Source organism: Vicia villosa, linkage group LG3 (genome assembly GCF_029867415.1).
Source record: "Vicia villosa cultivar HV-30 ecotype Madison, WI linkage group LG3, Vvil1.0, whole genome shotgun sequence".
NCBI classification, from domain to species: Eukaryota; Viridiplantae; Streptophyta; class Magnoliopsida; order Fabales; family Fabaceae; genus Vicia; species Vicia villosa.
In genome coordinates this window covers 11350224-11363401 of record NC_081182.1, presented here as the reverse complement: position 1 = coordinate 11363401, position 13178 = coordinate 11350224, and the positions used below count along the sequence as shown (strand labels likewise).

General features: G+C 34.3%; 1 protein-coding gene and 1 long non-coding RNA gene across 3 annotated transcripts; both read left to right on the top strand.

The window, feature by feature from the left end:
* Positions 1-2441: 2441 nt before the first annotated feature.
* Positions 2442-4635, top strand: LOC131654911 (probable F-box protein At1g44080). Of its 2 annotated transcripts, none has more exons than XM_058924834.1 (4): positions 2442-2498; positions 2597-2641; positions 2933-4191; positions 4295-4634. In XM_058924834.1, exon 3 carries the CDS (start codon positions 3046-3048, stop codon positions 4171-4173), a length of 1128 nt encoding a protein of 375 aa, XP_058780817.1. In that variant the 5' UTR covers positions 2442-2498; positions 2597-2641; positions 2933-3045; the 3' UTR covers positions 4174-4191; positions 4295-4634. The 2 variants fall into 2 exon arrangements, with proteins under 2 accessions (XP_058780817.1, XP_058780818.1); XM_058924835.1 differs by having other exon boundaries at positions 2481-2498; positions 2992-4191; positions 4295-4635.
* Positions 4636-10397: 5762 nt separating this feature from the next.
* LOC131654910 (uncharacterized) lies at positions 10398-11998 on the top strand. Its single transcript, XR_009299605.1, has 3 exons — positions 10398-10676; positions 10801-10896; positions 11421-11998. It is a non-coding gene; the product is annotated as an uncharacterized LOC131654910 (long non-coding RNA).
* The last annotated feature ends 1180 nt before the right edge of the window (positions 11999-13178 follow it).

Below are 13178 nucleotides of genomic sequence, written 5' to 3'. Positions count from 1 at the left end.
TTGTTAGACGAAGACAACTTATCTAGAGGGGGTGAATGTGAGAAGACAAAGAACAATAATAAATAAAATAAATTATCTAAAACACCATAATGATTTCTTGAAAATGAAAGCGAGTCCACAACAAGGTAGAAGAAGATAAAAGATAAGAAATACAATAATTTATTTATTCAATTCGATCAAACAATTTACTATGAGACATAGAGCAACTCTCTGACTCCCTATACTTCCAAAAATTGTTAAAAATATTACAAATTAATTCAAGAAAACAGTTACACGAGTTCGTAAGAACAAACCCTATTTTCACTAAAAAAAACACTCATTAGCCACGTGAAAACCACTTCACAGGCAAAAATATCACATTACAACATCTAATTTAGTGACGCGACGAAACATGTGACATGAATGCAAGTCACGACTTATTTGTGAGGTGAAAAACACTATACAATTTGCTACATGAAAATCACACCACAACTTTTATTTTTTTAATTGAAAGTAAAATCAACTTCTTGATTAATAAGAACACAAACATTACGCTAACACTCAAACACGAAACTAACTAAATGGGTCCCATCGAGTACGATGGAGGTGAGGGGTGCTAATACCTTCCCCTTGCTTAACCGACTCCCGAACCCTAATTTGGTTGCGTTGACCATCTTATCCATTTTCTTTTCTCTTTGTGGGTTTTATCGATATTCCCCTTTCCTTCTTGGAATAAATAAAGTTCGGTGGCGACTCTGTTGTATTTCGAGTGTGTGAACACGTTCGAGTATTTTTTACCGCTACAGATAACACTATGACATAGTCCCACAGGGCGTGCCAATTTGTTTACCAGTGATTTCTGACAAACAACCGCTAATCTTCCAAAATGTTTAAACAATCTGGTTACTCGCAGGATCGACTAGATTGATCATATGATATTGTCAAATAGTGTTTCAGTAATTCGATTCATATTCAATAATCTTTCTAGTTTGTGAATATATACAACTTTCTAATGTAAATTGCAATAAGTAAACGACTTCAAAACGAAATAAAGTAAATGCATAAACAACATAAACTTCGACTTAAAATATAACTTTGCATTTAAACAAATAACATGAAATGTAAATATGATGTTCTTCACACATACATTGTTTCAGCAAATACTATTTTCTCTCACGCTGGTACTTCGAGTATTTTTGTGAATTTTTGTATATTGGTTCGAACATATCAATCTAAACAATAGCACTCCTATTTATACTATTTCGACCCTAACGGTCTCTACATAGATCTTTGCCACGTTCGATATTTCGAGCATTCACTTTGTTTCAGATGTTCCCACACGTTCGCTAACGAAACCGTCCCATTTGAATTTCAAATCTTCCCGCTTCAGCATTTCGATCATGTTAGCGTTTTCGTCGAAGGATACTTGCATTACAAAAGCTACTCTTGGTCGAATAACATTTCTTCCAAAGAGAAAATCCTTAAATAGCTCTATGAGAACTATTTCTTCATCATAATCCAACACTTCAAGGTATCAAAATTCTTTAGTCGAAATCTTCAGCTAACACCTGCCCTCTAGGGATAGAGGGCTATTTATAGTGTTCACACGGAGCATAATGGAACTCTTATCTTTTTGGGCTTGGGCATGTTTTCCGACCCAAAATATAGAGGACCTTTGACTAGGTCTTGGATAGTCGTGCCTGGGAGACTAGCCGTTGTAGGGGACGGGATCCCAGCATGCTCGGCTAGTCCTCAAACGTGCTCGGACTGTTAGGTAAACGTTATCTCCTCTTGACTTTCGTGGGTTGGGCCAATACTTATTGGGCTAGTTTACGCCAAGAGTGGATTGGGTCAAATGGGACACTTGGGCTAGTCCAGAACAACTACTAAAACTAATCTCTAGTTAAGCTGAAAGAGACCCGCCATCTCATTCAAGTGCTCTCAGATTGAAAGTTTTAAAATAAATCATAGCAATTTAATGCACTAATTAAAAACTAAATTTAGGCGATCATAATTATTTGATTCAATTATTTTAAAAATATAGAAATAGACTAGTCCATGAAAAAACACATATCTGTTGCTTATTAATGAAAACATTAGTATAATTAAAAAAAATTGTCATTAATCACTAAAAAAAATAATTAATACACGAGGTAATTAAAATATTTAGAAAATATAAAAAGGACATAAATTTTATTAATTAATGGAAAATAAACTATATTGGGTATGAAATGTATATTTCAACAACTTCTTAAGTGGAAAAATTTAAAAATATATTTTTCCAAAATATACCAATGTTTGATGTGGGGTTTTGTTTAAAAAAAAACAACATACTAATCATTTTTATTTATATTTATAAATATACATAAAGTTTTAATTAATTAATTAATGACAAATACATTATTTATATGAAAAGTATATTTTAATTTAAACAACTTTCAAAATAAAAATAAGAATTATTATAATAACAAATGCTCATGAACTGAAAGATCTATAACAACAAGCGACTTCTTTTATATGTTAGGGTTTCTATTGTTCTTCTTTTGGTTGTTTCAATGTTTTGTCTTTCTATTGATAAATAATCACACAATTTAACTTTATTGAATTGTTCTTTCAGATAATTGTCGGAGAGATCGTGGAACAAAGATTAGGATATACACAGGTTTCCTCTTATTCTTCATATAAAGAAAGCTTATAAGTTCTTATTGTTTAATTATATTTAGGGTTTAGAGTATAAATAAAGGAACTTCAATACATGGTTGTTTCAAGAGAATTTTTTTGAATTTTTTAACGACTCTATTAGCTAAAATGATTATTACTTAACAATGTGGAGAACTTTTTGTTTTTTTCAAATTGTTGTCAAGGTTACATTGATTCAATTTTAGCGACTCTATTGTGTTTGTTATGAACAAGTTTCTAAAAAGCAATATGATATAATTTCTGTCCATGATAGGGATTATATATTTTGGCCTGATAGATTGAGAGAGGCTAATGGTTGCTATGCTAAGACAGAAACAACAGCCAAATATTTGATTGAGTATATATGAGAAGCAATCGAGGACCGTAATGATGAATAGCAGTACAAGTCTTGGTGTTCCTCCGCTCCCAATAAAAGAGGCAAAAAGAATGAGCGCAGAGTGGGCCGAGTTACCGCAAGAAATCGTTGAATATATATCAAAAAGGTTGATGATCTACATAGACTATCTCCGATTCCGATGTGTATGTCGACCTTGGAATTACTATGTTCCCAAAATCCCTCTCCATCTACCTCCTCAACTCCCATGGCTCATGCTTTCTCACAATTCCTTTTTTGACCTCTCCACCAACAAACTCCACAGCCTTAATCTCCCTTCTTTTTCTCACCAGACTCTTATCATTGGTTCTTCTCATGGTTGGCTTGTTATTATCGACGGATATGGCGAGGTTCATCTTCTTAATCCTATAATATGTGCCACAGTCTCTCTTCCTTCTCTCTGCGCTTTTCCTGAGTCGGTTAGAATGCTTTTTTTGGATCATAATATCTACCTTATCAAAGTTATCTTGTCATCTAGCCCTTTGCTCAACAAGGACTTTGCCGCACTCGCTATTCTCAGTCGTAGAAACTTAGCATTCTGCAAAAAAGGCTATGATTCTTGGGTTCTCTTCAATGTGAATGAAAATCACCACTGGATAGACGCTGTATACAAAAACGGTCTGTTTTATGTTGTGAGCGTGATAGGAACGGTAGCGGTTTGCGATGTTGAGGGTCCCGGTATCTCCATTATTGAGACGACGATCTCTACTGGTTCCTTGCATAGAATCTGCTATGTAATGTTCTCCGGGGAGGACATGTTGATGGCTACTCGGGATTTTACATTGGAATTTGAGCCTCAGGAGTTTGGGCCAGAACCCGATGTTTGGACAGTAGGGTTTGTGATTTATAAGTTGAATTGGAATTTGCTCAAGTGGGAGGAAATTCAAACTTTGGGCGAACACTCGTTGTTTATTGGAAAGAATTATTCGCTTTCCTTTTCTGCTGCTGATTTTGTTGGATGCCGTTCAAATTGTATCTATTTCACTGATGATCTTGCTGGGAAACGGGATTTTGGCATCTATAGTTTATCAGATGAGCGCATTGAACAGTTGCCCTGCAATCCACAAAATTCGTATTGTCGTTTTGGGTGTCCAATTTGGGTTACACCAAATCCGCAATGAGCTAAAAATCTCAAGGATGTAAGTTTAGCTAACTGCTATTTGTTTATTTGTATATTAGATGGCTTCCCTCCTTTGAGGTGAGAAAATTACTCTTATTTATGACCATTGTCTTGTTTAACAGCTTGTTTACCATATTTTGATGATGCACACTACACTCTCAAGAAGTGTGGCTTTACGTGTACCGTAAGACAGATGGAAAATTCAAAGCAATCTTTACTATGGTTTGTGTTCTTCTTTTAAGGGTAATGACTTTTGGTGGTAATGTCTCATTGAGATCTATTGTTGCAGCATAGCAAGATCAGTGTATTATTGCAATTATCTAGTTTACTGTAAATTGTCTTGTATGTGAATGTTGTCAATTTTCAAAAGAAAATTGTGTCATGCTGGATGAAAATAGCATTTTGATGTTAAAAATTTGTAGAGTATTTGAGGTCAAATTATGTGTTTTAGACTTAAATCTCATCTATTTAACATTTATTGCTTATTGTTGTTTCCCTGAAATTTTCCAAAGGAACCACTGAATCATCTATCCATGTAATCATCTATCTATGGTGCACTGATAAATAAGATGCAGATTTATCTTATATACTGAAACATACTGGGTCAAACACCATTGGCCCAGAAATGAATTTAGTAACTTGAGTGAGATCCTTGTATGGTATGCTTCCCAAGAGTTTTAGTGCTACCATTAGGAACAACTTGCTTTTGTGTCTTCATTATATGCTTACTGTTTGTTTTGGACAGAGTAGTCAATAGGCACCATTAGCAGCACCATTGCAGCCGACCGGGGCTGTGGAGCCCCATGCCTGTCTGCAGAGGTGATACTGATAGTAGAGAGAAAATGTATCACGGTGCTCTAAAGGGGTTTCTGTAACTGTTACTTTATGGAGCGGTTTTTGAACTGCTATTGTTTTTTACCGGAAAAATCAAAATTACAATTTATTAATATTTTTTTTCTTTCATTTCTTCTCTTTCTTTTTTCTCTGTTTTTCTTTTCCTTTTCTTTTATTTCTCATTTCCCTACCTTCTTTTTATTTTGTTTTTTTTTTTCTTTCTAACTCTATTATGTCTCTTGTTATTTGTTAATTTTTTTTAAAAAAATTTTTCTTTCTATTTTCATATAATATTTTACATAAAATATATGTTTATGTAATAAAATATATCAAATATCTGTTACCCTACACCTGTTACATGCTATTTTATTTTTTGGGGCAGCCATTTCGAATCGCTTTGTGGGATAGACTATTCCACTTTGGTTTTTGGTTTTGGATGATAGTCTCAAACTCATAATATTTATGTCATTCTATCAAACTCTTCCCTTTAGAATGTTGTGTGTTGTTCGCCCAATATTTTAATAAACACTATTTTGGAAAAAGGCTTACAACAACGATTGAGAAAAATGTATAATCATGTGGGATCAGACGTTGTTATGTAGCGTGTGGTTATATATCAGTTACTTACAATCACGATCCAAACACTGTTATAGTAAGCTGAAAAGCACGCTCTCTATCACAACGGTTATGCACAACAACCGTTGTGAACTTGTGATAGACATAGAGGTCTTAGGTTCGATTCTCAGCAGCGCCGTTTTGATATTCTCAGTCGTAGAAACTTAGCATTATGCAGAAAAGGCTATGATTCTTGGGTTCTCTTCGATGTGAATCAACATCATCAATGGATAGACGCTGTATATAAAAACAATTTGTTTTATGTTGTGAACACGAGAGGAACGATAGCGGTGTGTGATGTTGAGGGTCCCGGAGTCTCCTTTATTGGGACGACGATCTATACTGGTTACTTGGATAGAATCTCCTATGTAATGTTCTCCGGGGAGGACATGTTGATGGTTACTCGATATTTTGCATGGGAATTTCAGCCTTAGAAGTTTGGGCCATATCCCGATGTTTGGACAGTAGGGTTTGTGATTTTTAAGTTGAATTGGAATTTGCTCAAGTGGGAGGAAATTCAAACTTTGGGCGAACAATCGTTATTTATAGGAAAGAATTATTCGCTTTCCTTTTCTACGGTTGATTTTGTTGGATGTTGTTCAAATTGTATCTATTTTACTGATGAACTTGTTGGGAAACACGATTTTGGCATCTATAGTTTATCAGATAAGTGCATTGAGTCGTTGCCCTGCAATCCATGAAAGTCGTATCGTCGTTTTGAATGTCCAATTAGGGTTACACCAAATCCGCAATGAGCTAAAAATCCCAATGATGCACACTACAGTGTACACTCATCGTATTGAGACCTGGACATCTCAAGTGTTGCTTTACCTGTACGGTAAGACAGATGGAAATTCAAATGCTGTCTTTACTGTGGTTTGCATTCTTCTTTTAGCGGTAATCACTTTTTGTGGTAATGTCTTAAAGAGATCTATTGTTGCAGCATTGCAGGATCAGTGTATTATCGCAATGTGAGGATGAGTTAGGTAATTGAGACATTAATATTCAACTCAAACACAGACCCGAATACACCTCATTTCGATTAATCCATTAAATTATTTAATTTTGATTATTAGATGTATCTTCAATGTTTTGATATTTTATTTTGTATTAGCAGTAAATAAAACTTTTATATTAGCATATGCATATATTATGAGATAGTTTTTCTTAACTTTAATAAATATGCGGATAAAAAGATAGCTGCACTCAAATTTGCTCAAATCCAAACAAATATGATGTAGATTATGTGGTGAACCAAATTTCACAATTCTTTGTGAAGATTCTTAAACTGGAAAACTACGAATAAATGACTTAACGTGGTTCAATATTTATTGATTGAACTTAAATAATATTTTGAAATTGTGTGACAACAATACATTTATTATTGACACTCATAAAAAAACAATTGAAAGTATTTTCTTTTTGTGATTCACAAAATACGACATGCTTCTTTTAAGTTGGAACAAAATACACTATAATTGTCACAATCATTTTAACAAACTATCAATGTTAGTTACCCTAAAACCAAATACACTTTAAGTCCTATTATATCTGGGAATTGCTAATGTCACCCTTTAAGGTGAAATGAAAATATTTCTTAAATTATGAAGATGCATCTTTAAACGTATTTTTTTTTTTGAGTAAAATTAATATTTTATTACCAAAAATAGTTAATACAAGCCGATTTATATGATCCAGGCCACAAAAACAATCAAAGGCAAACAAGGAATCTAAAGTAAACAAAATTAACTAATCTCCAAAGTAGTTAACTGCATATGATTTTTAAGCTTCTTAATAGAATGAGCACGCAACATCAGCGCAAGCTGAATATGCTTAACAATATCCTTCTCCGGTGCTTTTTGCTCAAAACACATCGCATTACACGTTTGCCATATCTGATAAACAGTTTCAGTGGCTGCCATTTTCAGAACCATTCTTTTCCAACCTTTCTTTTGTGTTTCCCGAATCAGCCAACTACTTTCCTCAGACCAATCTCCACTTGTTCTATTATATCCCAGCCAAGAGAGGATTGTCTGCCATATTTCAGCTGTGTATCTACAAGCAAAATACAAATGTCTTATATTTTCTTGTTGCACACAGAAGACACACAAACCATCAGTGACAATCTGGATTTTTGCCAGTCTATCCTTTGTAGGTAGTCGCCCCCAAATTGCTAGCCACATAGCAAAACATGCTCTAGGCCTAACATAGTTTTGGTAGAAGAGTTTTCTCCAATTCTTTACAGTGTCACTACCCCTGATTTCCTTGTACATCTTATTTGTTTTAAACTGCTGCAAGGTAACACTTTTCTCCCAATATTCACTATTAACTGTTAGGTCTCTCATCTTGAGTATGTTCTTGATCATCCAAGAGTGAGTCTCTTTTACTTGCCATTGCATAATGTTGATTCCTTTTAGATAATAAGCATTTATCCATCTGATCCAGAGTTTATCAGCCTTCATGTGTAGGTTCCAGAGCACTTTTAGGAGAGTGGCTTTATTCCAATCCGCAAGGCAAGTGAGGTTCAAACCTCCAGCATTTCTGGGTTGACAAACAGTTTCCCATGACACTAATGCTTTCCTACCTGTAGCTTTTCCAGACCACAAAAAATTCTTGCAGATTGCATCAATGCGTTAGTGACAATTTTGGGCAAAGGGAATACCTGCATCCAGTAACCAGTGATAGATATAAGAGTGCTTTTCACCAATTGTTGTCTTCCAGCATAGCTTAAAAAATTTGAAGCCCAGTGCTGAATTCTTTCCATCATCCTGTTGATTAGAGGTTGGCATTGGTTTACTGTGATTTTCCTTGTTGACAATGGTACTCCCAGATATTTGAAAGGTAGACTACCAATGCTATAGCTAACATCAGTTGCAATTTTTCTTTGGACATGTTCAGTAGTGCCTCCAAAATATATTTTACATTTGGCTGGATTGGCTTTTAGACCAGTGGCTTCAGTAAAATGAGCAAATTTCTCCATTAGCAGCTGCGCAGATCTCTCATCAGCCCTGGAAAAGAGCAATAAGTCATCAGCAAAGCATATGTTAGTAATTCCTAGCTTGGCACATTTAGGGTGAAATAGGTATTCCTTCTCTCTTTGTAAGACTTCAAGGCTTCTATGTAGATATTCCATGATTAAAACAAACAAAAGGGGGGGGGAGATTGGGTCACCTTGCCATTTTCAACATGATTCAATTAATTTCCGCTATTTTTTTTTCAAAAATATGTTTCGAAGATGTATATTCGGAACAATACTACCATTTTATTCCTAATTCACAAGTTAGCGACTTTTTCGGAAATGTATCTATGAAATTGTGAAGCGGAAAATTGAAAAATGTGGCCTTTTTGCAGGTTAATCTATTTCGGAGATGTATTTCCAAAATAGCCAAACGTCATATTTTGATAAAACATAACTTGCATGATCAAACTCCATTGCCAACATTTGTCAAAACCCTTGCAAAAAAGTCTTTCTTTCTCAATCAAGATTTTTCGTTCAAAAAGTCCAGTCTTGTATTTTATCATTTTAAAAGGAGCAAAAGAAGTTGGAACTCAAGGTAAGATCATTCATTTCATTCTTCATTGCTCACATTAATCTAGTTTTAGTGCTGTCAAAGTTACGTTGTTTCTGGAATCGCATCTCCGGATTCTAGATGAAATTCTAAGAAAAGGCATTTTCGGAAGGTCCCCTATTTCAATTTTTAAATATTGTGTTTTGATTTGCATTAGTTATGGTGCACCCGGATTGTTTCTCAAAACCTGTTGTGTCTACGGATGTCAAAAGTGTAATTGTAAAAGAGGTATATGTTTGCAAACAATTTATAACCAGACATGAGTTTGAGTCCCGTGATCACATGCTTTAATGGATATGCACAAAGTATTTTAAATTGGGGTTTGGTGGTGTAATTGGAAGGCTCGACAATGGTTCAGATAGAAGAAGTAGATTTGTGACGACGAGATGCGAAATTCAAACGATATGACACCGGTTCGAGAAAATGTGTGTCATTTTAAGTTGCATGGTTATCTGTTGTCGAATAAAAAAAATGAAACTTTAATGTCATTTGTGGTTTACTTGACTATGACCTATGTGTCAAGTTAGTCGGACATTCAATTGCATGTTGCCTAATGCTGGAAGAGAAGGAAATCCTATCACACATGACATTGAATATGGTGCAACCTAAAAATATACTTGCAACTTTGAAACGCAAAAGACCCGAAAACATCTCAAATATCAAACAAGTGTACAATATTCGTGTCAATAACAATAAGACGGTAAGGGCGATAAAACTGAAATGTAACAATTTTTGAAACTTTTGGATGGTAACTGGAACACCATGAATTCAATTAAATTATTTAATTGAATTTAACTGGATGTTATTTTATTATTGAGTTATTTTATATGTTTTTAATTAATTATTTCAGTGAAGGATGTATATGTGAGTTATGTGATTTTTGGGGTTTATTATAGGGTTAAATATATGACACCCCCCTTGCCATTAGAGCGAGATTTGGTTTTGCCCCTTTGAAGTTATTTTTTTACGAAGACACCCTTATAAAAGTTTTAATCAACTTTTACCACACCCTTTTACTCCACATGCTGACTGGACTTTGACCAATTTGCTTAGGTGGCAATAAAATAACTATTTAATTAATTAAAAAAAATGAAACATGATAAAATAGGAAAAGGCAAACCACAAAGTCTCTTCTTCTTTTTCCAATTCCGTCGTTTTCTTTTACCACTTTTTCAGCAAAATCCTTCATCGAAATATCATCATCAACACTAAACAACCACCCATTAACCTGCAACCAAATCTTTCAATCTAAAAAATCAAAATTACAAACTCATATCCTACAACTGGTTTGACAGTAACGAAGGTTTTCAGCATGATCTGAAATAGGTCTATGAACTTCACTTCCTTTTTTAAATCTTCCACTGAAAATGTACTCGTTGGTTTTGGGATACAAACCATTTCTTGGGACACAATGGTTAAAGCTTCAAAAGCTCTTTAAGATGTTCAGCCTGAGCTTGAAAAACTTTGGCAGAAAGCAGTCTCAAAGGTTGTCTGCACCTATAGTATTAGTATGACTTTTTTTTTAATTTCATTCAAAAGTTTTATTCTATTCTGGGAGCTGTTTATAAGATAAACAAGTATTTATATTATTGTTATCCATCCACCTGCAGGTGTTTGACTTCATCGTTCAGAAATTCTATATATGCATTGAGAAAACCCAAAACAAATATTCAAATACTTCAGCAAAGTGTCATTTTAAAGTACAAGTGAGTTTCTTTAATTAATCTCTAGAATATGATGGGTTGATGGATTGATAAGCTATGCATTCTGAATTTCCAATTGATAAGTTCCCCTAGCACATATAATTTATTTGCTTAATAACAGGCAAAACACATGTGTTGAGTTTTTTCAATATACATTTTTTTTAATAAAAGTAGTGTGGTTTGTAACACTATCTCTCTTGAGTATTACTACACTTTATCATTCACAGTTATTTTCAATAACTTTGTATTGAGCCTTCAATGTAAAGCTGTAGCTAAATCATCAGAAAACCGTGCTTACAAACAGATCTATTAGTTATTGAACTATTATGGAAGGATTTCCTATCTGTAAATATTATAGTTGTCATAGTTAGCATTTAATCTGCCAATAGGAGAACTAGAGAAGGATCCGTCATTTACCATTCTATACCTCCCTGCTTGCACCGTCTTTAAATTGTGAAAGCATTTTGGTTAATTTTGTGAACTTTGTGTGCTTTATGAATCTAACAAATAGACATGCAAAAGTGTAGGTATGTTGTGAACTTCCTCAAGGAACATACCACCATCCCCAGTTCTGCTTTTGGCACGGGTTCTTTCAATGTCCATGCGAGAGGCTCAGTTGACTTGTCAACTTTTGGAGATAAGTAAGCAGATAGAACTGTTTCACTTGGAAAAGAAGAAGGAATGATTGCCGCTGCGATTTGATCGGAGAAGAGTCGAGGAAGGTGTATGAAGAAGACTAAATATGGAGATGTATGAAGGGAAATTAGAATTTCAAATGCTATTGCCACCTAAGCCAATGGGTCAAAGCCCAGTCAGCATGTGGAGTAAAAGGGTGTGGTAAAAGTTGATTAAAACTTTTATAAGGGTGTCTTCGTAAAAAAATAACTTCAAGGGGGCAAAATCAAATCTCGCTCTAATGGCAAGGGGGTGTCATATATTTAACCCTTTATTATAATACAAATGTGCAACTCCGGTTGTATTCTCTTTTGTGTCTAATAATGTGTGGTGGTTGTACGAGGAACTTCGAGTTTTATTTCTGACGGACGCGTGTCGCTCCGTGTTTCGTTTTATTTGCGGGATACGATGATTTTCTCCCTATCCCGTTAATTCGTCTCCCCATTGAGACACGATACACATACCTTCGTATTATTTGTTGCTTGTCTGTTGCGACTCTTTTGCAGGTGTATTATCCGGATGTGCCGATACACATTCCGTCTCCGACGCACAATTTATTTTCGCGTTATCATCATTACTTTATCTACATTTAGCATTATTCTATAAAATAAACGAAAAGAAACTTAATTTTAAAAGAATGGAATAAGATTATGCTTATATAAAAAGAGAGAATGTTCAATTTTGTACCATTAAATAGAAGGAAAAAAATTAGGGAACTGACCTCTTCAATACACTATCGAGCCAACTTAAAACATCAAGTCTGAAAACTTCAATCTGACCTGTAAAAATGGAGGGTCAAATAGACAGACTCAGTTGTCCAACCCGTTTTTCTACCATTAAATATATTATATATTGTTAATATAAAAATGCACTAGTCTTATGTGCATCTCTATCTCATTTAAAAAATGGAAGATGGTGTTTCTCTCTCGTGTTTACTTAACGGTTAGGATGAATCCTTGACTGTCAAAGTTGGATTTTCTCATGGTGGAAAAATCTTCCTACATGTTTATAGCATGGTCATTTTTCACTCAAATTTGGTCGACAAGTTTTTGTTCACCATTTTGTATCTTAGAAATATAGAAGCAACAATATGAGGAAGCAATACCAAAACAATATTATCTGACATTATTTAAAAATTGTGTAAAAAATATATACTGAAGCATCGATAGGTGCATTAATTACATAGAAGCATCACACTTGTTTTCTTGATAAGGAAATTGTTTTTGAAATAGCTGGAAATTGTTTTTAAGCTGCTGCAATGACCTTAGTTTTTGCATGTTCACAACAAATTTTTCATATTTTAATGTAGCATCATGCCAAGTTGAATCTGGAACTGTGATCAAGATACTATGACACATTGACAATCACCATTGTCTTCATCAGTCATAATTAATTCTTAAACTCTCTGCTAGTGTTTACTAAGCATAACACAGTAATAGCATAATCTTGCCATGATGCAACCTATATCACTGTGAAAAGTCATTAAGTTACCAAAAAAAAAAAACCAAACCAAAGTATTTGAGTAGTGTTAGTGTGCATCATGAATATATGGTAAACAAGCTGTTAAACAAGACAGTGGCCATAAATAAGAGTGTAACTTTTCTCATCTC

Bases quoted from the DNA above. Each gene is read 5' to 3' on its own strand.
- LOC131654911 (XM_058924835.1), top strand. From the start codon at position 3,046: ATGATGAATAGCAGTACAAGTCTTGGTGTTCCTCCGCTCCCAATAAAA.